The sequence below is a fragment of the Diplotaxodon limnothrissa genome, linkage group LG20, assembly GCF_057381915.1.
Source record: "Diplotaxodon limnothrissa isolate DT_005_m linkage group LG20, D_limnothrissa_male_GT1.1, whole genome shotgun sequence".
In the NCBI taxonomy this organism is placed as follows: domain Eukaryota; kingdom Metazoa; phylum Chordata; class Actinopteri; order Cichliformes; family Cichlidae; genus Diplotaxodon; species Diplotaxodon limnothrissa.
The window spans coordinates 32,013,342-32,038,567 of NC_140615.1; the positions used below are offsets into that span (position 1 = coordinate 32,013,342).

Here is a 25,226-nt window from a genome sequence, read left to right on the forward strand (position 1 = left end):
CGGGACTCATAAAGGCCTATTTGTGGGAGCTAACGTTTTTCTCGCTTCCTAGTCCTCATTTTAATCCTGAAACTTATCAACGCAAGGAAACATGGTGAGTGTCAAGTTTTTTTTGTCTTTTCCTACAATTAAGTTCAAACTGAAGTTATATCACGTGGTAGCCGGTAATTCAAATCAGCTGAAAGGGTCGTTAAGTTCAGTCGTTACTTTAATAGCTATAAGAAGTTATCATTTCAGGCTGCTAACCAACCCCAGTGTTCAACAGACATTTAGTGTATTTTTGGTGTAGCGTGACGAGGCACAGCCCAAATTCAAGTTCTGCCCCGTCTGTCTGTTTCCGGCTTCTCATGCGCACATTGACCTAGTTGGCAAAGGTCAGCCTGCAGCATTCCTCTGATTAGCGCCTCTCTGAAGAGGCCCGGCCTTTGTGAAGTTGAAGCCACAGACTCAGCAAACAGAAGCAGCTCACTTAAAGTTTTATGGGGTTTTTTTGTCTTTTGTTTGGTTTGATGTGAAAATGTTTGTTCTCGACACAAAAGATTTGCTTGTTGCTTTGCTTGATGTACATGTGATATTTCTAAAGGGCTCAGATGTTATCAGCCTCAGGGGAGTCATGACTGTGGCATCCCACTGCTAACAAAGAGCCTTATTTATTTTCTTCTTCCTCATTTCTCACATTAGTTCCAGAGACGGCCTCAACATGTGATGAGTAGCTTTCAGCTACTATTGGGATTAAAAAAATAGAATGGATGACAAATGAATGACTACTTTTTTTTCCCCCCCTCTCCACAGCGTGAGTGTATCTCGGTGCACGTTGGTCAGGCTGGTGTCCAGATCGGCAATGCCTGCTGGGAGCTTTACTGCCTGGAACATGGGATCCAGCCGGACGGACAGATGCCCAGTGACAAGACCATTGGAGGAGGAGATGATTCCTTCAACACCTTCTTCAGCGAGACTGGAGCTGGAAAGCACGTCCCCAGAGCTGTTTTTGTGGACCTGGAGCCCACTGTCATCGGTAAGTGTCATCACCGCTCGCTGAACAATGTAGGAAAATTTAAAAAAATCTTTGAAGCAAAACTAAAGTAATGTTGTTTGCATAGATGAGGTGCGCAGTGGTACCTACCGCCAGCTGTTCCACCCTGAGCAGCTGATCACAGGCAAGGAGGATGCTGCCAATAACTACGCCCGTGGACATTACACCATCGGCAAAGAGATCATTGACCTGGTTCTGGACAGGATCCGCAAACTGGTGGGTGAATTCAAAGCAGCTAGTATAAAATGTATATACGAATTAAATTATTGAATGAAGTAACTCATGCCTGGTTGTCATGTCTTCCCCTCTGTCCTCAGGCTGATCAGTGCACTGGTCTTCAGGGCTTCCTGGTGTTTCACAGCTTCGGCGGTGGCACCGGCTCTGGTTTCACCTCCCTGCTGATGGAGCGTTTGTCTGTCGACTACGGCAAGAAGTCCAAGCTGGAGTTCTCCATCTACCCAGCTCCCCAGGTGTCCACCGCTGTGGTGGAGCCCTACAACTCCATCCTGACCACCCACACCACCCTAGAGCACTCTGACTGTGCCTTCATGGTAGATAACGAGGCCATCTACGATATCTGCCGTAGGAACCTCGATATCGAGCGTCCTACTTACACAAACCTGAACAGGCTGATCAGTCAGATTGTGTCCTCCATCACTGCTTCCCTCCGCTTTGATGGTGCCCTCAATGTTGATCTGACAGAGTTCCAGACCAACTTGGTGCCATACCCCCGTATCCACTTCCCCCTGGCCACCTATGCTCCAGTCATCTCTGCAGAGAAGGCTTACCACGAGCAGCTAACTGTATCTGAGATCACAAACGCTTGCTTTGAGCCAGCCAATCAGTTGGTGAAATGTGACCCTCGTCACGGCAAGTACATGGCCTGCTGCCTTTTGTACCGTGGTGATGTGGTGCCCAAAGATGTCAACGTTGCCATTGCCGCCATCAAAACCAAACGCACCATCCAGTTTGTGGACTGGTGCCCCACTGGTTTCAAGGTTGGCATCAACTACCAGCCCCCCACTGTGGTTCCTGGTGGAGATCTGGCCAAGGTCCAGAGGGCTGTGTGCATGCTGAGCAACACCACTGCTATTGCAGAGGCCTGGGCTCGCCTCGACCACAAGTTCGATCTGATGTACGCTAAGCGTGCCTTTGTTCACTGGTACGTGGGTGAGGGTATGGAGGAGGGAGAGTTCTCCGAGGCCAGAGAGGACATGGCAGCTCTGGAGAAGGATTATGAGGAGGTGGGAACTGATAGCTTGGGAGAGGATGATGAGGGAGAAGAGTATTAAATGACTTAATGGTCCTGTGCCATTTATTTCTGTCATAAATAAAGTTTGTTCAATGACTGCAATTTGTCTTTTCTTTTTAAAATACTATAAAGGGCACTGGATATCAAATTTAGAATTTCAGTTATTAGAGCTTAATCTAACTTGTGTGGAATTAAAGTGCTCACATGATGCTGTAATACTTTCTGGTACGCACCACTTTAGAAGCCAAAAATCTGCAAAGCCCATCCATCACACAAAGGGTTGATCCTTTCTTTTAGGTCAGAACAATCATAATGTTAACCTTTCAAAATTCCCCACTTAATAAAGATCTCATAACTTGATTTCACATTTTTAATCTCATCAGCATCCATCTGTAGAGGCTCTACATCCCAAACCCTGCAAGACCCACTGTGGTTTAATATAATCTAACAGGTTTCTTGTGTGGTTACTAACAGTGTTTGAAAGTAAAACTGATTAAAGTCTAGTCACTTGGGGGCAGTGATGCTCCACAGATGTTCTGAATCAACATGTTGAAGCTGATCCACACTCACGTTGTTAGTGCTCCACTTGTTTTATCCATTTCAGTTCATGATTTGGAGGTGTTCATTTCCCTGTGAGGTACAGTGCTTCTCATTACTGAAGTGGCAGTCCAGGCTTATGCCCACAAGTCACTGTGCACCTCAGCTGAATCCTACCGATACACCTCAACTATAAGTTATGCCAGTTCATACAGTTTTGTAATGAAACTTAAACAATCATGTAACTGATAAGTTGTTGCAGTGTGAGCTCAGTTTAATTACAGTTTACGGTGAATCGTGTTAACCACCATGACTGATGAGGACAATGAGCAGATGGGTCAGACTTTGAAGTACCCCTCACATCTATAAAACAATAAAGGTGCCATTCATCAGGTCATACAGCTATTTTTAAAGCAGGACTGTTTGAAAATTGCAAAACAAAATGTAAATGTGTCGAGGATACTGTGAGCACAGTCAAATGTTTTAGTGAGTGGTGTACTGTGGAAAAACATTCTCTCCCATTTGTCTCCAGCTTTGTCTCCGTATGTAATCTGAGACAGATATGTTTGCCCTCTCATAACTTTGCCTATATTTTTCTGTGTATAAGGTTTAAAACATGAATCTTTTTTTATGATGATTATTTATTTTTAATGGAATAACAAAGTGACTTCAGCAAAATGCCCCCGTTCATATTGTCTGCTGCCACCTCTGCTCATACCTCCAGTAGTTCTATAGGATGGATGAGAAATAAAAAATAGAAAAGCAGAAAATAGCCCAGATTTCAGAGACTCCAAGTAATAGAAAGGATTTAAAAGATGAATTCCAATGGCAATTTTAGCTTTTTGGACTTTAATATTTTTCTAATAAAATGGTGCATTATTTCCTTTTATACTGTCATGTATATCCCCGACACTGCAATATAAGTTTGTCAGGAACTGTAAGAGATGAAATATTGTTAAGTATAGAAAACTGAATGTCAGCAGCCTCATACAACTTATTTCTTATTAAACCTGTGAAGTGGACGTGTAACGTCACCAAAAAGAGGCCTAAAGGCAGAATGTGGGGTAACCAAAATGTAGGTTATACAGTAATTGATTCATCATCATGCAGGAAATTTCATGCTGTCAATAATGGCAACAGCACCCTGCCACCTGGCATTCCTTCCCCTCGGTGCACCCCTGCTTGACAAGAGGCCAAAATCTGATTCCACACGTATGTCCTGATAAGTTAGATCGTCCACCAGCCAAGGACATCTGCGTTGAGAGAAGCCCTTCATGCAGGGGCAGTGCCAGAGCATAAGCACTGGGCGGGAACCCAGCTTTCACAGGGGTGGATTTGGCTCACATCAATTTACTGTTTCAAGTCCATTATGTGCAGGAGGTTATTATAGGTACTAAAAGTGAAGTAAAAACTGAAACTAGGTGTTAGAAAAAGAATGAACTGAAACAAAAATACAAACTAAAAAGAAGGTTAACTAAAATGATAATGCACTTACAAGATTAACTAAAATAAAAATAAACACTAAATCTTATTTTTGGTCTTTGATGAGGTCAAATTTGTAAATCAGTTTATTGAGACAAGGATGTCTACATAACCTGAAAATGTTTATATACGCATTAAAATATAAAGCTAACAGTGAAACTGAATATTTTCAATTAATAAAAATGAAACAGAATGACTCAATACGCTGTGGAAAGTAAACTTAATTGAAATAAAAATTAATACAAATAAAAGAAACATGTAACTCTGATGTTCAAAGCTATACTTGTAGTCACGTAACAGATCCATAAAAGAGAGGTTATAAACAAAGATGCAAAGCAGAAAAACCCGTTGGATTTACATTACATTTAAAACAGCAGGTCTACTGCAGGAGGCTTTAATAAACTTCTAATTTGGCCACATTTACAGGCTACACAACAAATGTAACTTTAAACTATCTGACGAACATATATCCTTAACTACAAGCATTCAAGTGGCTAAATTAATTCACCACATACTAGAAAAGTTGGAGTCACACTGCAGAATTTCTCACCCCATTTTTATTTATTTTTCGATTGTCTTGCCAGATCATGCATTAAAGCTACATGAGCTGACGGATGACTGTTTTTACTATAGCTCCAAAGACAAAGTGTAGGATCAGTGTCTTCAGTCATACTAGTGATCTTTATGACTGTATTAGCACTAAACCTGAGCTTTGATATCTTTTTACTCGAGTAACTTAGTGCAGATGTTTATTTTAAGTTCCTTCAACCATAAAACCTATTTAAATAGTTTGGAAAGTGTATCGGTAACATTCAGATGATGGGGAACAAAGACCTTTTTAAACATACCTGAATCAGCAAATGAGGAGATTTCCATAACCTGTTTTCTCACATCCTTGTTGCTGTTTTTCAACCTCATCTAGCTTCTTTTCCAGGCAATAACCCAATTCCCCAATCTGCATCATTAGTACCTTTCCACTGAATTTCCAACCTTTTCACATAATCCTGAACAACAGCCACAATGGCAGTATTATTGCCCATCTTTAGTTTCACACCTGCGTGCTGTGGGTATCTCTGTTAGAAGAGGAGTGAGAAGGTGGCTGAAGTCAGCCTGGAACAAAAAAAAAAAAAAAAAAATCAGCAAAATTCCAGGATTGGTGGCTACTCAACTTCCAACATACTTTTCTCTGGCTCAAGGCTATTATTTAAAACCGCTCTGGATCAGAGCTTTTAGTTGAGGTTTGAGGTAGAGGTGCACACAAACCTGAGAATAGAAGTTCCAGATCCCACTATCAGGACTCCTTTCTTCCGTTCCTGCATCGCTTGGACAACTTAATGCAAAACCTTCTGGTTGGACGAATCAGTGTTCTTTGCAAATAGGTGGCAAGTGACCAGATCCATTAAGCCCAGATGTTAGATCTTCATAATGTTTCTTTATAATTCTGAAGTCTATAAAAGCCAAATGTTCATATGGAAGTGTAACATATCCATTCTTCATATAATGAAATAGCCCTAATAAGTTGTTAAAACCATGTTGTACTCCACAAATATTTAAGAAATCGTAAGAAAGCACCTGCAGAGATCTCCATCCTACCGTCTGGTCCATTTTAACCAATAGGCGCAGGTCTCATGCGACATCAAACCAATCAGATCCAGCAGACTGTTTCCGGAGGATCTAGGGTTATAAAAACCACCGTGTAGCAGGAGCTGGTCATTTATCTCTTACACAGGATTCATAAAAGCCTGTTTGTAGGAATTAACTAATTTCTCCTCTTTTTCCTCATTTCGGCTCTGAAACTTCTTGACTTCAGGAAACATGGTGAGTAAATTTTTTTCCTCTTATTAAGTGTCGATTTAATCAAAAATCATTACTGAAATAGTCAATAATCAGGTGGCAGACCGTTAACTGAGATTAGCCGGAAGTATCAGCAGGATTTAGCAACACCAATTTCATTTTTAAAAGGATAAAATTCACACTGTTAACCAGACTACGCTGTCCTGACTGTATTTTTGGTGCGATATGACAGGACACATCCAAAATTCAAGTTATTTGCTTGTGTCCGTTTCCGGCTTCTTGTGCGCGCACTGAGCCAGTTGTCAACAGGTCATCCTGCTTTCAGGCTGAAGCATTCCCATGACTAACAACTCTTTGAAGGATCCTGGCCTTTATGAACCTGCGACCGCAGACTACAAACAAACCAACTCACTTGAAGCTCAATTGTTCTTCTTCTTCTTCTTCTTCTTCTTCTCATGTCTTTAATGTTTTTGGGCGTGTATGGGCTACTTTTTTGTAAAGAAGTCTTTCATTGTCTACAGCTGTGTTTGCTTTGCTGAACTCTGATGTGCACTTGTTTGTTCTCGATTGTCTTGTCCTGGCTCACATGCGACATATTTCTAAAGGGTTGTTAGTTCAGAGCGTAAAAGGCCTCAGGTGACCACATGAGTAGCGGACAGGCTATGTAAATTGGAGTAGCGATTTCGGAAGCGGCAAATAGCGGGCGGAATTTTTAAGATCCCACACATTCTGAACGTCCTGAATCTGTCGCCATCTCCTGTAGATTGCTCTCGCCACAGCGACCATAGCGCGCGGGTGCGCTCCCCAAATACGCAAAAAGTTGCGCACACGCTGCCATCTATCCGTCTCTCTCCCGTGATCGATGTGATCTCTTTCCAGTGTCTACCTGCTAATTTATGACGAAAATGTTTCTGATGTAAGAGGGTCTAAAGAAAGTTAAAGCTGAGACAAAACCAAAAACTGATGTCACTACTGAAGAGTGAGAGACCGGAGGATGTACTACAGACCATGTTCTCCAACCTTAGGCTTTAGGTTTTGTAGAACCAACTAAGTCAGAGTCGGAGATTATTATCAGACAGTGGTTATGATCCTTCTGCAGGGTCTGTGAGTGCTTACACAACAGGCAAGTTTGGTGCATCATTTGACTCTTCTGCACCAAAATGGATTAGTTGAGCAGCGACTTCTCAAATCAGATGCAAATGATAGAAAAAATAAAGCTGACATTCCTGAATACAGGCAAATTTCTGTGACTGGTCCTTTGTTGGTAGGATGTGGTTTAACAGGTTGCGTATAAAAGGTGTTACTTCAGAAGAAAAATTACATCAGTGATGAATTCAACTTCCCTTAAACCAAAACTCTAAACATAACCTGGCCTGACTTCCGCATAAGTTACCTTTGCGATGTAATTAGGTTAAGAGAGCTATGCAAGTGACAGTGAAAACTGACTTCAAGTTCAACTTGGCTCGCTAAAGCATTAACAGTGTTAAGAATTCTCTCAAGTGGGATTCATTTGTTGCAAGGGACAAATTACATAGCTGACTGATGGAACGATTAAATATTTTTAATGTTCTATACTAAAATTCCAGTATTGCTGAAATCACAGTCCTAAATCATGAAGCCATATTCCCCCAGGTAACTTTACGTTAGTTGAAGAGCAGGTCTAACAATGTAATTTTTGGATAATAAGTCAAAAATGAGGTCACCAAATAAATGGCTTTTCCATCTCATTTCCACAGCGTGAGTGTATCTCAGTGCACGTTGGTCAGGCTGGTGTCCAGATCGGCAATGCCTGCTGGGAGCTTTACTGCCTGGAACATGGGATCCAGCCGGACGGACAGATGCCCAGTGACAAGACCATTGGAGGAGGAGACGATTCGTTCAACACCTTCTTCAGTGAGACTTGTTCTGGAAAGCACGTCCCCAGAGCTGTTTTTGTGGACCTGGAGCCCACTGTCATCGGTAAGTGTCATCACCGCTCGCTGAACACTAATGTAGGAAAATTAAAACATCTTTAAAGCAAAACTAAAGTAATGTTGTTTGCATAGATGAGGTGCGCAGCGGTACCTACCGCCAGCTGTTCCACCCAGAGCAGCTGATCACAGGCAAGGAGGATGCTGCCAATAACTACGCCCGTGGACATTACACCATCGGCAAAGAGATCATTGACCTGGTTCTGGACAGGATCCGCAAACTGGTGGGTGAATTCAAAGCAGCTAGTATAAAATGTATATAAGAATTAAATTATTGAATGAAGTAACTCATGCCTGGTTGTCATGTCTTCCTCTCTGTCCTCAGGCTGATCAGTGCACTGGTCTTCAGGGCTTCCTGGTGTTCCACAGCTTTGGCGGTGGCACCGGCTCTGGTTTCACCTCCCTGCTGATGGAGCGTCTGTCTGTCGACTACGGCAAGAAGTCCAAGCTGGAGTTCTCCATCTACCCAGCTCCCCAGGTGTCCACTGCTGTGGTGGAGCCCTACAACTCCATCCTGACCACCCACACCACCCTAGAGCACTCTGACTGTGCCTTCATGGTAGATAACGAGGCCATCTACGATATCTGCCGTAGGAACCTCGATATCGAGCGTCCTACTTACACCAACCTGAACAGGCTGATTGGTCAGATTGTGTCCTCCATCACTGCTTCCCTCCGCTTTGATGGTGCCCTCAATGTTGATCTGACAGAGTTCCAGACCAACTTGGTGCCATACCCCCGTATCCACTTCCCCCTGGCCACCTATGCTCCAGTCATCTCTGCAGAGAAGGCTTACCACGAGCAGCTCTCAGTGGCTGAGATCACAAATACTTGCTTTGAGCCAGCCAATCAGATGGTGAAATGTGACCCTCGCCATGGCAAGTACATGGCCTGCTGCCTGCTGTTCCGTGGTGACGTGGTGCCCAAAGATGTCAATGCTGCCATTGCCGCCATCAAAACCAAGCGCACCATCCAGTTTGTGGACTGGTGCCCCACTGGTTTCAAGGTTGGCATCAACTACCAGCCCCCCACTGTGGTTCCTGGTGGAGATCTGGCCAAGGTCCAGAGGGCTGTGTGCATGCTGAGCAACACCACTGCTATTGCAGAGGCCTGGGCTCGGCTCGACCACAAGTTCGATCTGATGTACGCTAAGCGTGCCTTTGTTCACTGGTACGTGGGTGAGGGTATGGAGGAGGGAGAGTTCTCCGAGGCCAGAGAGGACATGGCAGCTCTGGAGAAGGATTATGAGGAGGTGGGCGCTGACAGCGTGGTAGACGACGATGAGGGAGAAGAGTATTAAGTGCTAGCATATTCCTTCTCTTAATCTCTACCATCTAGTTTCATAAAGTTTAATTGAACGCACCATTTGTGCTAATGAATTACAGGATAGTAGAATTTCTTTATAATTTTCAGATTATTCAGTTTTAGCAAAAAACAAAATTATGTCTTGGCTGGAATCAAATACTTTTATCCACTGTGTACTTTTAACATGACCTAATCTATCTTTACGGATGTTGCCAGCATGGGGACTCATACTCCTTTCTAGTCACTTGAGGGCAGTGATGCTCCACACATGCTGACTCAACACCATGTTGAAGTGCTTGACATTTCAAACTATTGCAGGTACTTTACCTGACCTGAGGCATTAGAATGGTGATATCACAATTAATAGTGTGACAATTCTCCTTTGATCATGGCTCAATTCACACCTCAGTTTTGGCTCAGATCTTGAGCTGGATTATTCAATCTACATTCTGTTCATGGTCTGGCATTAAATTATTTTTTCAATTTACCAAAACAGGTGTATTTATAGTTTTATAACAGAACATTGGGAAGAATACAGAAGTCTTTGGTACGAAAGGTGAGGACATCAGCAACCAGACAAAGAGAACCCACCAGAGAGGAGGAGAGGTTGTGTGTATGTGAGGGCACTTGCATTACATATAGCGTTATCTTAGTGGAAACCTATTCTGTTTGATTCATTTTCCATTTAATATCACAGAATAAAAGACTTGGTTTGAGTTTATTTTTCACTTTCCAGTCCAGTGCTCTGTAATAAGGAACTATATGTGAAAGGAATAACAAAAAACAAAAGTCTTTATTGCTGGCAGAACCCCCTCTATTCTGATGTTTGTCCATTTTCTCCATACCTGAACAATTTCCAAATAGACAGTACAATGATCTATTGTCACTGTTTGATTTTTGGTGTAGATTTCAGGATTGTTACACCCATATTTACCATTCGGATGAGGTTTGACATGCCTGACTGAGAACCACCAAGGCCAAACGTTGCCTTGGTTTAAAATTGGGTGTGATATTCACTGTGGCGCAAGGCAGGGACAGAGGGCGTCTCATGCTGGCAGACAGGTGGTGTTTAAAAATACTTTCTTCTTCTGTTACTAGACTGGATTTCTTCAGGGTAATGAATGATGACGAGTACGTTCAAAATCTCAAAGCTAACAGTGGGAGCTGTTACAGATCATCAAAAATAAAAGATTCACAAGTGTAAAAGTTTTTAATTTGACTTCAGCTGTATTTCTGCTCTAAAACAGAAAAAATAAAGTGGCTTCCACATTTGCATTGACACTGGTATGAATCATTGGTAGATTACAGGTAAACCACAATGGGGAATTTCTTAAACTGGTTTTTACTACTTTCAAAACAGTTTTATATGCTTGTAGACTTTTTCACTAGTGGTCTGTGTGTACATTTGCAAACTCAAAGGCAAAAAAAACAACAACAAAAAACTGCAGCTAAAACTCTGTTCCTTTTAAATCCTAACTGGGTTAAGAAAATAAAAGCTTTCTTCTCAATATAAGACATGGAGTTAAGAATCTTTCTATTTTCCTCCATCTCACAAACATGAGGTAATCTGACTCATTTGGGAAACAAATTTTAGGATTACAACTTCTGATTGTACTAATGAGCCCTCCCCCCAAAATCCTACAACAGAATATTTTGAATGCTGTAAAGATGTGCACTTCAAAAAAGGTACAAAAACACAGATGCATACAAAGTGTTCTCATGTGTACAAAAGCTGATCTTACAACAGGCCCTGAAAATAAAGCAGTGGACAGTTTTCTACACTGACACATAAAAGAATGAACCCAACCCACTCCCTGCTGCAAGATAATTATGTAGATCCAGCAACCTTACAACAACATACAGGGACAGTTTCAAATTAGATAAACTCCAGCCATCATTTTCCTCTTGCAAAACTTGCACAACTCTGTATTAAAGCTGCCTGGGTGCTAAACAGCATTGCACGACACCACAGGAACCTACGCAGCAGCAGCGGCACTCATAAGCTTCTTATTTTCCCTTCTCTATTTGGTTTATCAGCTTCCCCAAAGCAAAGCAGCAGAATGACAGGAAATGCACATAAATCCCAGTGAAAACTGAAAACTTCACAGTGTAGTACACCACAGTCTCAAAGATTTTGCAGAAACTCACAACGCTTTGAAAATGTTGCCAGTAAATAAACCCCCTTTTTTTTTTTTTTACAGTACCACTCGGAGAGCTTCTTGATGAGACTCAACACACGCGAGATCCCTACTCCTGACAGTAACAGTTATCACGCCCAAACCCTTCACACATCTGCTGTAGTTTTTGTGTCTAAACAATCAAGTTCAAGGCATTATAGAGAGAATATTCAGTCTGGCGATTAAAAACGTATCTAGGTGGGTTTGTCTTATGTGCCTGATTCACTCTTGTGAGATCCAGATAGTCTGAATGCCAATTAAGTGTTTATTTAAAAGCCATATTGCAAAAATGTTGACACGCTCATGACACACTGTGAAAAAGTTGAATTCTTGAGTGCCACCCTTCTTTCCTCAGCATCATCACCGGGACATAACCTACCATTCACCCACCAATTTTTTTTTTCCTCTAAACAAATCATTTTTAGATGCACTGAACAGTGCCAGCCCTTCAATGTCCTTCAGTTTCTCTAACCTCTTGAAAGAGAGGAGCTTCGCAGAGCCTCACGAAGTCATATCAACAAAAACCATCCTAGGAGCTGCAGCGGTCTGCGTGAGGCTTCTGTTCCTCCTCAGTGTTGTCTTTGATCTCTGGTCTTTACTGAGGAGGAGGAGGAAGCCCATCTCTCTCTGACACTGCTGTTAACCTGTAGCAAACTGATATTAGTGGATTCATGTTTATTTTTACTGTATCGCCTCTTCTGAGTACATTTTGATGGTGTGTTTATTACCTGAGGAGGTGGAAAATGTCTCATGACAAAATGTGAACGAAGAGAATGGCCAGGCCGATGTTGAGCAGGATTACCATGCAGATCATGATGGTGTTTGGGCCCTTAAAAAAGGAAAAGAACTCAATGCAGAATAAGGACAGCGGATCCAGTCAAAACTGGAGATGAGTGAAAAATTAAAGGAAAAACCTAAACCTTAGCTCCAACAGTAAAGGGACCCAGTGGTCCTGTTATGTAGAAGGGTACATTACGGTGTCCTGATGGGAGGAACGGTTTCCAGGAGTAAAATGCCTCCATGGATGTGCAAGTTAACTTAAAATTAATCCAAATTACTTTTCTTTTTGCCATAAGTCAAAAGCTAAGGAAATATGAGACAAAAATAAAACAACAAATTCAGAAAATTCATAAATTCATATCAATTAAAACCTTAGAACTAAGCCTAAGTTAATCACACAATTAAATACAAGGTCCAAAAGAGTGGTTTCGTGGATCAGCTTACCACATGAAAGGGGGACAATGAGTCATCAGAGAAATTAGTTTCTAAGTAGAGCTAAAAAAATAAAATACTCAAAGAAATATTGATAATTGAACCCTTGATAATGCTGATAATAATGATTTGATTATTAAATAAGTCTTACAACTATTTTCTCTAAAGTTGCAAGTGATTCTGCAAAGATTCAAGAAACAAATGGAAACTTACTCAGTTTTGAGGTGTTAAACACCAACATGTAACATAAATGCCACTTAAAATGCAAAATTCTTAGAAATTTTTGAGAAAATGTATCCTGATGTCTACGTTGGGGGGAAAAAGAAAGTAGAGCCCCTGCCTCTTCTTCTACTGTTATCACTTGGAAAAATCTTAAGCGACATATACAACATCAAATATAATGTCAGTTATTCATTATGATGATGCTACATGAACTTAAACTGTACAACACTGAGTGTACTGACTACAAATCAAAACTTAGATATGCAAATTTACATTTGATTTCCTTAAAAAAAAAAAAGTTGTCAGAAGATTCAAAAAACACTATAAAAATAGAATTTTATGGGAATTATTTCATGGTTCAGGCTTTACAGGATTAAGACTACATATTTATCCTGGAATAATATTGTGCGAGCTCAACCCGATGCCGTGGTGAAAATTGCATACTCTACCAAATCAGAGCTCCACTTTCAGTAATGCAGTCACCCCTTTTTGTACAATGGGACTCCATGAACATATGTGATGACATTTAAACCTGAGATAATTAGCTTCTGACACAAAATTGATAATGATACTTGGGATACTCATGAAGATTTTGACAGACTTTAGTTTCTTTCCCACAAAAAAGGAAAATGCTAACTAAATTCAGGGTCAAATGACAAACAGTGTTTGAGATCGCCCAGATAAAGGTCGTGGGTCAGCTTGTCTACTGGCTCTCCCCTACAGACATTAAATCTGAACCTAATGAAGCCCTGTGGGAGATTTTGAATTTACGTCATACATAGCACTCCCCACCACCATCAACACACCAAATGAGGCAAAATCCTCTGGATGAATGGTGTTTATAGTGTTCCAGCAGGCTGGAGAATCACAAAGACTCAGAGTGCTCTGAAACCTTTCTAATTGCATGTGATGGCCATAAACCTTATTAAGACACTTTGTTTGTTTTTCTTTAACCTTCCTAATCTGTGGCTGTTCATGTTGGGTTTTATTTTTTCAATGCAAAGAATTAATAAAGGATTATCAAAATTATTATTTATAGGAGATGGTTGTACCCAAAACATATCTTGTGAGCAAGTTCAAAATAAGACTGCAGGAGGAGCAAGACAAAAAAAAAAAAAAAAAAAAGAGACAAAAAAAGGGGTTTAACATCTAGAACAGCCTAGTTAAAGGGTAAGAAAATTGTCCTACCAGCACCTTTAAAGATCAGAAATTAACACCCCTTATCCCTTTTGTGAGATTTACGGGTGCAGATGGGAGCAATCTGCTAGCTTTGGTTAGCTCTAGGCTAGCCATTTCTTCCTGTTTCCTGTCTTTATGCTAAGCTATAATCAGCCTCCCACATTCCAGCTTCATATTGGCAGGTACATTGTGTACACTGTCTTCTACTTCCCGAATACAAACCAATTTAAGCATATTTCAATAAAAGTTGCTTCAATCCTAGCTTATAACAAATATTTACAATGTAAAAGTGAGCATTTCTTTGTCATGCATGCTATTTCTAAGTGTATTTTTATTTATTTATTTATTCCCATCTAGCCAGCAGGGAAACTAAAAGAAAATTGTTTGGACATAACAGATAATTATCGTCCACTGAGATTAGTAAATGTCATCTTATTTGGTGGAGGTTAGTACTGGCTGATACAGATGTTTGGCTGATATATTTATAGCCATAATTATAACTTAATGCTGATGCTTAGGGTACATGCTTAGCTAAAACTTTAAAACCAATGTAACATTAATACCTGAAATTGGCAGGCAATATAAAGCAAATGCACATTTAAAATAGAGAAAAAGGAGACATAGCATTCATTTACAACTATTTCCCCCTCCAACAAACCAGAACAGTAGTCTGGCTTTGCCCTTATATGGTAAATAACGTGACTGGATATGGTGTACACTTTTATTTGACTATGATGGTGTCAAGCTGTGCTCTTTAGTTAGAAACTAGGACTTATGGTCATTAATGTCAGCAGTAATGCTAGTGTATATTTTTAAGGCTGTACTGAGCTAAATGCTTATACGAGCATCGGTAAGAATTACTCTCTGGGGACACTGAATGTGTGTGGAAAATTTAACAGTAATCCATCTGATAGCTGTTGACCAAAGTCTTGGACTGACAGACTGACACCACCATACATGTTGTGACAATATTGATGTAGCAAAAAATAATGAAGAGTGAGTCACTGTGTATATTTACTGTCTTACCTCCATGTCCAAAGACTCTGGGGTCACCTCGTTGCTGAGGCTCGACAGGATGGGCTTGGGTCTGACTTCGGCTTTGGGTTCCACCTTTGCTGCCGGTCTGGCAACTACAGATTTTGCTTCCACTGGCTTTGGTGCCATTTTAGGTTCAAGACTCGGAGCAGGTTTTGGAGCTGGAGCTGGGCTGGGTTGCCGTTTTGGTAGCGGTTTTGTTTCTGCTTTACTGGGAGGCCTGCTCGGTTCCCTGGACTCCACTTTGTTCTCAAATACAGGCGTCACTCTTTCTTTTGTTGGTGGTGCTCTTTCGCTTTTTACCTCGGAGGCTTTAGACTCAGGAGTTACAGATTTGTAAGACGCTTTGGAAGGCGTTTTGGAGGGAGCTTTGGAGATGGGACGTGGTGCTTCTTCTTCTTCTTCTTCTTCTTCTGGTGAGATGAGGCTATTCCTTACAGGGGCAGCAGGGGCTGTAGTGGCATCTGATGCTTTTGCCTCAGAGTCAAACTTCTGCAGTGGCTTGATCTCCATGTCAGAACCCTGCTCGTTCTTGTTGCTCTGGCGGCTCGGGGTACGAGATGGGCCACGACTGCTGGTGGCCCCTCCTCCTCCTTCAGATACAGTTGAAGCAGGAGCAGGGGGAGTAGTGGGACGACTGCCTTGCTTGCCGTTGAGTTTACTACTTCCACCACTTTTACTGGTTTTGTCTTCATTCCAGCTACCTGGACTGAGGAGTTTGGGCTCTTCCTTGCTCATGATGCCTGGGCTTGGAGAAGGCGTGCGACCTGGGGATGAGCTAGGCATGAGGCTGTCCAGTTCATTCATAACCGGGCTTTCAGGTGGTGTAGGCAGTGGCTCCTCCTCAGCTAGCAGGGGTTCATGCATGATGGTCTCTGTGTTCTCACTGCCTTCCACGGCCAACTGTAACGCTCTCTTCTTCAGATACTCAGGACCTGAAAGCCAGTTCAAATACTTTTTAATCACTGGTTTCTACCATCAGTCATTATAAGTCAGAGGAATGATTATTTTTTCCATAATTTAAAATGTATAATAGATACAGAATGTGGGCTTTCAAACTCCTCCTACACAATCACAAACTGACTAATGAAACTTGGCACACAGGTACGTCTTAGACCTGTGTAGGTTCTTATCTAAAAAACATATGACGCCATCATGTTGCCTACAACCATCTACCAACATTTATGCACCTACAATGCCTCATTAAAATAATATTATTTGAATGACAATAACATGTAATTTATAGCCACAAACTTGAATTATGAATTATATATGATGTCATGTTGCCAAGGAACCACCTAACAATGGACCGAAATTAGAGATACTGTAGCATGGGTATGTACTAATCACGATAATTAGAATTAATGTTCCATAAAAAGGCCATGGTATTTTTAACACTAAGTAATAATGCCTCAATCCATTAGGGATTTACAAACATCATAAATGATTTATCATGTGAGTGTCATGACTTAAAGTTCAAAATAATCCTCTTTTGTTTTTAGTGGTTTCAGTCATTCACCATGTGAAAGTAGCTGTTTTAGTGCCTCTCACTTTACCCAGCTTTATTCTGATTGGCTGCCATTCACAAACAGAATAATTGAGCAGCAGATGGGTGTGGCTACTGTGCTCACAGAGAGGTCACACTTCATGGCGCATAGCGCAGTATTGGGTTAAGTACAAAAGGAGTCTATAACCGAGTGCTCACATCAGTGAGGCCTGAACCTTTAGCTTACAGTGAGAATTATTATTATTATTATTATTATTATTATTATTATTATTATTATTATTATTATTTATTGAGTTATTTTTGCAGGTAAATATATTTTTTAGAAATATTCATTTATATTAATATCTTTCTGCTGTTTCATAATTATCATGGAGCACAGCTCACTGTTAGATAAATTCCTGTTGGCTCGAAAATAGCTAAAGGAGCTCAATTTAAAAACGGACATTTTTCCATTAAAAAAAGATTCCCTTGATAAAAATGTTAGCTCAAGTATTGCAGGGCTGAGAGGTCACAGATTGTCTTTATAAGTATCATCCCCTTAAACCTCCTGAGAGCACAGGAAGCAGCTACAGAGGATATTAGAGATGCATTCAGCTGCTGCATGCCCTTCCTAATAAGCTTTCGCTGGAGTACACATTTTTCCATTAAACACAAATAAATTCTCTGTTTGCTCACATTTCAGAAAAAAATCCAAAGGAGAAAATTTGTCCCAAAATGAAATATACTAAAAACAATTAATATTTTTGATATTGTCAGACAATCCATACCTACAATGCACTGATATGCTTTCTCTTCATATTTGGTTTGAATTGAACAGCTGAACACTGTAGTTCTGAGCAAATGTTACTAAAACAGAAGAAATTACCATTTGTTGGGAAACATTTTTTGTTGTGGATGAATACACATGCTGATGATGATTACCAGCTGTAGGACACGTACAGCTGTAGGACAGCTGTACATATGATACTTTTCTTATGCTAAAAATAAGAAAAGTATAGAATATCAAAAGTCTGATCCTTAAATTTATGAAGTGTTTTGAAGCAGATGTTTCTCAGCCAGCGCCAGTCTCAACCAGACTTTTAGTGAAAGACTAGTCATTTAGAAAGTGAGAGACAATTCATTTAGAAAGCTGGACGACTTTCTGTTTGCATCTGACTTCTTTAAGCTCTCTGCTGAGTGAGAGCGCAGGAGTGAAATGCAGGAGGCTCCCAAATAGCCCCTTTGCTTTTGTGTCAATGTGTGTGTCGACAGACTCGCAATGAAACTGATACGATCCCTTCGACCCAATAAGATGGTCCTTTTTTTAGACAGTCAAACGCGACTATCCCTGTGATGGGCCTCAGCAGAAGGATATACTATCACAGGCTGTGAGGACAGAGACAAAGTAGAGAAGTAGCTCTGCTGTTGGGATTTTACATTTGCCGTTTCCTTCATACAGTATCATACATAAGTAGGTAAAAAAAATTTTTTCTGAATTAGCTTTTTTAGTGTGCATTCCCGTGATATCTAGTGAAACTCAGAGCTTGCATACAGCTGCAAAGTCCGTGAGTGACATTATGATGCCTTAAAAGGTGGCCCTTTTAGATGCTTTTTAAATTAATTTTGCTGATTTTTTTCTAAAATGTGGTGTGGAGATGTCGACTAACCTGGCTGGTAGAAGGAAGGGGAGAGCTCTTTGGCCACCAGTCTGGCAATGCTGGACTCTCTGTTGGAGGCCTGGGCAGCCTGCTCAGCTGCATCTGCCTTGGCCTTGGCATGGGCTGTCCTGCAGTGGAAAGATGCAACACAAGTCACTCAGCCTTCTTTCATCTTCTCATTTCATTAATGGTCTGAATCCTAATCTTCCCCCCCCCCCTATATGCCGGCAATGAACATGCTGTTTTCAGAAAGCATCTGTTGTTCACTTCAGTGTGTTTTATAAATGACACAATCAGTACCACACTTGGCTTAGCTGTCGGGAGGAAGAGTGGGATATGAGTGTGTTTTCACCATCAAGAAAGCAAAGTCAGAGTGTCTCCCAAATAGAATAATGCTATTAATTTAAATGTGAAACTACAAAACCTGGTTTTGTCCCCACAGGAGGCAACAAAGTCCACCTGTTAGCAGCTGTGAATTGGTGAATTGGAATATATAAATCAGAATGTATAAAACCATTCCTTTAATAGCAGGGCAGTTTCACAAATGTCGGTTTATACTGGTCTATAACTTTAAACCAGGCTTAATTTTACTAATAAAAAATAATTAAAGCCAAAGAAGGGGAAAAAAAAAAGAAGGAAAAAAAAAAAAAGATTCCCTCAGGTAAGCCTAGCACTGATATTACCATTTCATCAGCGACACCTCCATTGACAAATAACAGGGAAAGACAAAAACCAAAATAAACAAACCGGTTATATTTGAGGAAAAATACCAAAATCAATTTATTTTGAAGGCTACGCTATAACTTGCTGATCTCGTCTCATCATTAAATCATCAATCAGTTCATTTTGGAGTCACTGTTAGACAGAAACCACCTTTAGAAAGCCAAAAATTATATTTTAATTGTCCATCGTTTACGCTCCAAAACAAAAAGGGAAATCCCTTCTATTTATCCTCTGTGTCACCTTTTTAAGTAGCTTTAAGCTTTTCTTGTGTGAGGAAACACAGCTGAGGGGTTGGATACGCTCACTCAATTGAGCATTTGCTTGTCACTTTCTTGTTTAACCTCTTTACAGCCACCAGTGATCAGCACATGCATCAACCAGGATGCAGCCTGTTTCAGTTCTACATACTTTTTCTGCTTTCTATTCATTTACGTCATACTATAATGGTTTAATGGTTCATGAGACATTGACCTCGACCTTCCTACACAAACACTCTCAGAGATAAGGGCCTTAAACAGAGTGACCAAAAATATCGCAGTACAAGGCTTGTTTATAGTATTCAATCATGGTCAAATGGATGCTGGGGTGGGCAGTCGCTGGTCATATGGCTCATTAGTATTATTAGCTTTGGAGGAAAGGGGTTGTCCTGTTCTACCGTTTGCCTGGGACAGAAATAAATTACACTTTTGCCACCATGAGTGAGACAATGAGTTATTGCTGGCAAGCTACTGAGGCCTCCATCATCATACAAATGTCTGTGTGGGTGACAGGCAGAAAGCACTGCAGCCTGACAGGCGTACATTTGTATATTTATAGTTGTTTTGCTGCACACTGGAAAAATTTACTTATCATGCAACACTTTGCAATGCAGAGTTCATGAACTTTCACTCTGGATTTCCCCTTAAAAAAAAAAAAAAAGAATCACTGAAGAACAGGTAGCAACCAAGAAAACAAGGCTAATTCCAGCTGCTAAACCTGAAATGCAGTCTAGTTATACCACGAAAATAGGGCAGCACAATTTATTATTTTAATACTATTATGCTTCTCTACTCGGGTAAAGACTGTAGCCATACTGAAGTTTTGTAGAATAAAAGCTGTTTAACTGGTTCAGTGGTTACCATCTCAGTTTAGCTTGTTAGCATGCTAATGGTAGCTCTTTAGCAGTGTCAGCAGTGCGCGATTGCTCACGCGCACAGCTTAGAGGGAACATAGCGGTGTGTCAGGCATTTTGACTTTGCACATGTTTTATGATAACTACATTTAACCTAATTTCTACTGTACGATTCAGCTCAGTGTGACTTTACTCTCTGTGTGTTGGGTTTCTATTGTGGAAAGAAACTGGATTGTTTTTTTGTAGCCTTAAGTGCCTAAACCAATTATTTGGAATATTTGGTCAGGGAAAATTATCAGTAGGAAGCCACTTGGGGAATGTTACATGGAAAATGAGCCCCAACACATTGCAACAGCAACCAAACAGTTCCAAAAATCATATCATCTCAGTGAAAAAGTACACATATAATTAATTTAATCTGATACACCTCCCTCTGTAAACATACAGTCAAATTTCAGCTAAGCGGATCAGGGAACTTTTAATTAAACAATTAAAAACACCTGCTGATATACTTCCTCAAAACCATAAAGTAAAACATCTGGCAATCACAAAAGGATCAGTTAATAGTTAAGAAAAAAAATCTAATCATGTTTTCATCATTAGTGATGAAAGAGGATGATATTAAATCAAATCAAATCAAATCACTTTTATTGTCACATCACATGTGCAGGCACACTGGCACAGCACATGCGAGTGAAATTCTTGTGTGCGAGCCCCACAAGCAACAGAGATGTGCAAACACAACAACACAAACGAGCAAAATACAAGAATGGCCAACCTGAAACTAATAAATATATGTACAATATATAATAGTGTATGCATTTCTGGATGTGTATACTAAATATTTTCCTACGTGTGTGTGTGTGTGTGTGTGTGTGTGTGTGTGTGTGTGTGTATACACATTTTTACAAATTAAATAGTAAAAAAAAAAAAAAAATAAATAAATAAATAAAAAAAAAAAAAAAAAAAAAATAATAATAATAATAATAATAATAATAATAATAATAATAATAATAATAAAATATATAAAATATACAGAGTTGAATATGTGCAAAACAAGTGGCATTTATATACAGTGTGGAGTGCATAATGTTGAAGTTCCAGTAGTGAAGCTGAGGTGTCTATGACGTGTTCAGCAGTCTGATGGCCTGATGGAAAAAGCTGTCTCTCAGTCTGCTGGTACGGGACCGGATGCTGCAGAACCTCCTTCCTGATGGAAGCAGTCTGAACAGTTTATGGCTGGGGTGACTGGAGTCCTTGATGATCCTCCCCGCTTTCCTCAGGCAGCGCTTCCTGTAGATGTCTTGGAGGGAGGGAAGCTCACCTCCAATTATCCGTTCAGAGCACCGCACTACTCGCTGGAGAGCTTTGCAGTTGTAGGCGGTGCTGTTGCCATACCAGGTGGTGATGCATCCAGTGAGGATGCTCTCAATGGCACAGTGATAGAAGGTCCTGAGGATGCGGGGGCTCATGCCAAATCTTTTCAGTCTCCTGAGAAAGAAGAGGCGCTGCTGCGCCTTCTTCACTGTTTTATTTGTGTGTACTGACCACGTAAGATCCTCAGCCAGATGTACACCAAGGAACCGGAAGCTGCTCACTCTCTCCACAGCAGCGCCGTTGATGGTGATGGGGGTGTGTACTTCTCTGCACCTCCGGAAGTCCACTATCAACTCCTTTGTCTTTGCGACGTTGAGGGTGAGATGGTTGTCTTGACACCAGTGGGTCAGGGCGCTGACCTCCTCCCTGTAAGCCGTCTCATCACCGTTGGTGATAAGACCCACCACTGTAGTGTCGTCCGCAAACTTCACAATGATGTTGGAGTTGTTAGTGGCTGTGCAGTCGTAGAATAAGCTGTTTGGCTTATTCTGAGAAGATTTATAAAGTTTTTTTTAAAGGCACAACCCACATACTTAACTCTGCTGCTCAACCCATGAATGGATTTCCACTGGTATCAATTTTATTGCCAAGAAGCAATTTTGCAGCAAAGAAATAACTGACCAACCAAAAATGTCCTTACTACTTAGTTGTTGTGCTAAGTTTATTTAAAGTGCTAATGAACACAATATGCATACATGTTTATTATAAAAATATACTCTGAAAAGCCTCAACCATCTTCTCCCTTACCTAACAATATACTATTACAATTTAGTTCCTGACTGCCTGCAGACAGAGTGGTGTGTGAGGTAGCAGACAAGATGGCAGCCTTTCAGTGTGGACGGGTAAACTGCCAGTTGGAAGAGAAAGATGTCGACAGATGGCTTCTTCCTGGAAACTGACTCTACCTTCCACCTCACAGTGGCTCAGTGTCTTCAGGAGTAGGAATAGAGTTTCAACTGTTTGTTAACTGCGGAGGCTGCAGAGGGGGGCTTCATTCAGATAACACTGAATGTTTGGTCTGAATGTGGACCACATCTGCAGTTTTCCATTGGCCATAGTTGACTTTGACTGATGGATTAACTCAGGGGGAGTCCGGCTGCTTGATTTCACCTCTGATACACCTAAATGGTCCAGATGTCTGATGTCTTGGACATCTGGCTCAAACAACAATGACTGTAACCCACATCAGGTCCAGCTCATATTATTACTATGATAGCTTGATGTGAGCTTGGGTAGATTAGTGGCTAACAGCTATTTTCTTTAGTATGCCTGGAAGCACCAGGGTAATTCTAAGCTGAAGCAATCAGCAGATTTGACACACCGGGCTCAGTTCAGCTTCCTGCCTCTCTCTTGTTCTCCTTCCTGTTGGGAACTCCACAGTTTTCCCATTTAGTTTAGCTTATTGCCAACAAAACATGGCATCGCACAATAGTCACAGAACCACGTTTACACCACTGATATTACATTTGTACTACTTTTAACATAATAAATGGTTGAATTCAGCATGAAATACTGTGTTCTTTCCATTTCAGTTGTAGCATAGGAGACGGACATTACAGCCAGGAAGCTAATTATGAAAGAAAAGGGTAATCTGAAAGTGACTGCATGTATCCTTTATATACAGTCTATGCTTAAATACAGTGGTTAAGTATGAAAACTCACTGTGCACTTTATTAGAAAACACCTATGAGACCTGCATTTTTTTATAAAGTGCTATGCATGTAGCAGAGCTACTGGTAAGTACTAAAATGGCTAAAGGCAGCAGACGGATATAAACTGACCCCTGTAGCAGCCTCACATCCATTCACAGCTCACTGAGCGTGTCCATCACTGACCACACAACTCTCAGTACCATAAATATGGTGAAATCTTTAGCACAAGCACAAGGTGAAAAGTAGGGACTTAGGCCTGCATGGTTAAATCAAATTCAATCCTGTAAATTACGAGTCATATAATCAAAATGAATAGATTTGTGCAAATCACTGACTAAAATAATAATAACAAAAAATAAATAAATAAATAAACCAGAACCTGGCATGAAGGATTAAAGCAGCCAAGCACTGAGCAGTGTTTTCCTGCTGGAACACTATATTTGTTTGGGGCTTTTGGTGTAATTATATATCTTCCAGTCTGGTTACAGTTGCTAAAAAATGTATATCATAGCTCCTCATAATGTCAGTCAATGGATGTTCTGATTGATAAATCCCACCTGTGACCTCAGCAAACACTTAAATGAATAGTTTAAGGCTAACCAATGTGTTATGCCATGACATTAGTCAGTGAGAATACTTTAGCCTTCTTTCTGGCTCAAATTGAGCCCAAATTTTCAAAATTAACCTTGTTTTCACCAAGCACAAAAACGATCAAGTCAGCCCATAACGCTAAGATTAGTGAGGTCACAGATCAAAAGTTTTCTTGGGCTGTTATTCTATAGGTTTATATACAAGTCTTTTTGAAACCAGAGGAGCTGCACTCTACTGTTTGTTAGAAAACAAACCCCCACAAGTGTAAGAGAATTCTGCACTGAGTTCACTTCTCAGACACAGACAGCTTTTATATACAGTCAGCGAAGGAAGCATTCAGAGGCTTCAGCTGCAGAAACAAAAGTACAGTAAAGGTCACTTTACACAAATGCACTGCAAAAATAACTGTGTGTACTTTGAATTAAAAATAAAAAGCATGTGCTAGTGTTAGTACATTAATATACTTTATTTTCTGTGCGTCATAACTCCCCACAGCTATGAGATCACAGATTAATGTAAAACTTAAATTTGGCCTAATATATAAGTATAGATACAGTTCTTTAAATAAGTCCTGGTACTCTGCTGTTTTGTAATGTCTGTTTTTTTGTCCCGCCACCATCGTCTTGGAGTCTACTGATGGCGAGAGAGATGTGCCACTGGATCTTTGTGGAGGGTCCTTTCCAACTCTGCAGCAACTATGTGTGCATACACGAGGGAGTATGCAAGAGTGATTAGCTGTTAATAAAAAAGATGACAACATTTTTAAATATAATTGAATCTGTTGGCCAAAATATTCGCACATTAAGTGCTAATGGAAACCTCGTTACTGCAACATTACTCAGAGGTCACGTCGCAAGAAATAGTAGAGAGCTCATCTATTTTTCTAATTACTGACCAGTTTCTTTTTCTATCAAATTAAATAAGTCACTTGATAAAAAAAATAGTCCTCAAAGAGTCCTGAGCCGTAGTCTGAACTTTGTTTACAACTTTTATGACCAGTTGATCGCTCACCAGCACAAAATGCTAGTATCAGCAGTACAGTATGTAATCCAAGCCCCACAACTAAAGCTAGGTGTGGTACATATATACACTAACCCTTTATACCCAAGCACTTGCTTATGAGGTGTGCCATATTTATATCCATGGAGGCATTTGACACCACTGCTGACGCAAGATGGATCGAGATCTGTGATCTCGAACTGTTGGCGGCTCTTAGCGGAGCTAAGGCTTGCAGGAGGTGACAGAAAGAGAGAAAAACAGCAAGCAGATTACTGTTTTTGAGCACAGCTGTGTGGTGTATGGGTAAGTATTTGATTTCTGTCTGCAGGGAAAAAGAAGAAGAATCGCTGTCTGGGTGTTTGTGACCAGATAGGAAAGACGGGGTCTGACAGCAGCAAGGGGGGAGGGGGACAATCAGCTGTTGCATTCCC

At 40.7% G+C, this 25,226-nt stretch overlaps 3 protein-coding genes across 5 annotated transcripts in view; 2 read left to right on the forward strand and 1 right to left on the reverse strand.

Moving 5' to 3' along the window:
• On the forward strand, nt 1-2,380 carry LOC146611241 (tubulin alpha-1C chain). The gene is made up of 4 exons (XM_085344110.1): nt 1-94; nt 793-1,015; nt 1,101-1,249; nt 1,351-2,380. The coding sequence occupies exons 1-4, from the start codon at nt 92-94 to the stop codon at nt 2,323-2,325; spliced, it is 1,350 nt and encodes a 449-aa protein (XP_085200236.1). The 5' UTR covers nt 1-91; the 3' UTR covers nt 2,326-2,380.
• A 5,457-nt stretch (nt 2,381-7,837) lies between these two features.
• LOC146611242 (tubulin alpha-1C chain-like) lies at nt 7,838-9,368 on the forward strand. 2 transcript variants are annotated; one of them, XM_085344185.1, is made up of 3 exons: nt 7,838-8,057; nt 8,144-8,314; nt 8,353-9,368. In XM_085344185.1, the coding sequence occupies exons 1-3, from the start codon at nt 7,937-7,939 to the stop codon at nt 9,366-9,368; spliced, it is 1,308 nt and encodes a 435-aa protein (XP_085200311.1). In that variant the 5' UTR covers nt 7,838-7,936. The 2 variants fall into 2 exon arrangements, with proteins under 2 accessions (XP_085200311.1, XP_085200312.1); XM_085344186.1 differs by having other exon boundaries at nt 8,144-8,292; nt 8,394-9,368.
• A 352-nt stretch (nt 9,369-9,720) lies between these two features.
• jph2 (junctophilin 2) overlaps nt 9,721-25,226 on the reverse strand; it is a 31,737-nt gene continuing 16,231 nt past the window's right edge. The window contains exons 3-6 of one of the 2 annotated variants that reach the window (XM_085344183.1): nt 18,352-18,470; nt 15,190-16,133; nt 12,279-12,379; nt 9,721-12,194 (exon numbers count right to left, since the gene is read on the reverse strand). In XM_085344183.1, the coding sequence (XP_085200309.1) occupies nt 12,299-12,379; nt 15,190-16,133; nt 18,352-18,470 (1,144 nt within the window). In that variant the 3' untranslated portion in view covers nt 9,721-12,194; nt 12,279-12,298. Of the gene's footprint in view, nt 12,205-12,278; nt 12,380-15,189; nt 16,134-18,351; nt 18,471-25,226 lie in introns of both variants that reach the window. The other variant, XM_085344184.1, reaches the window with a different exon arrangement.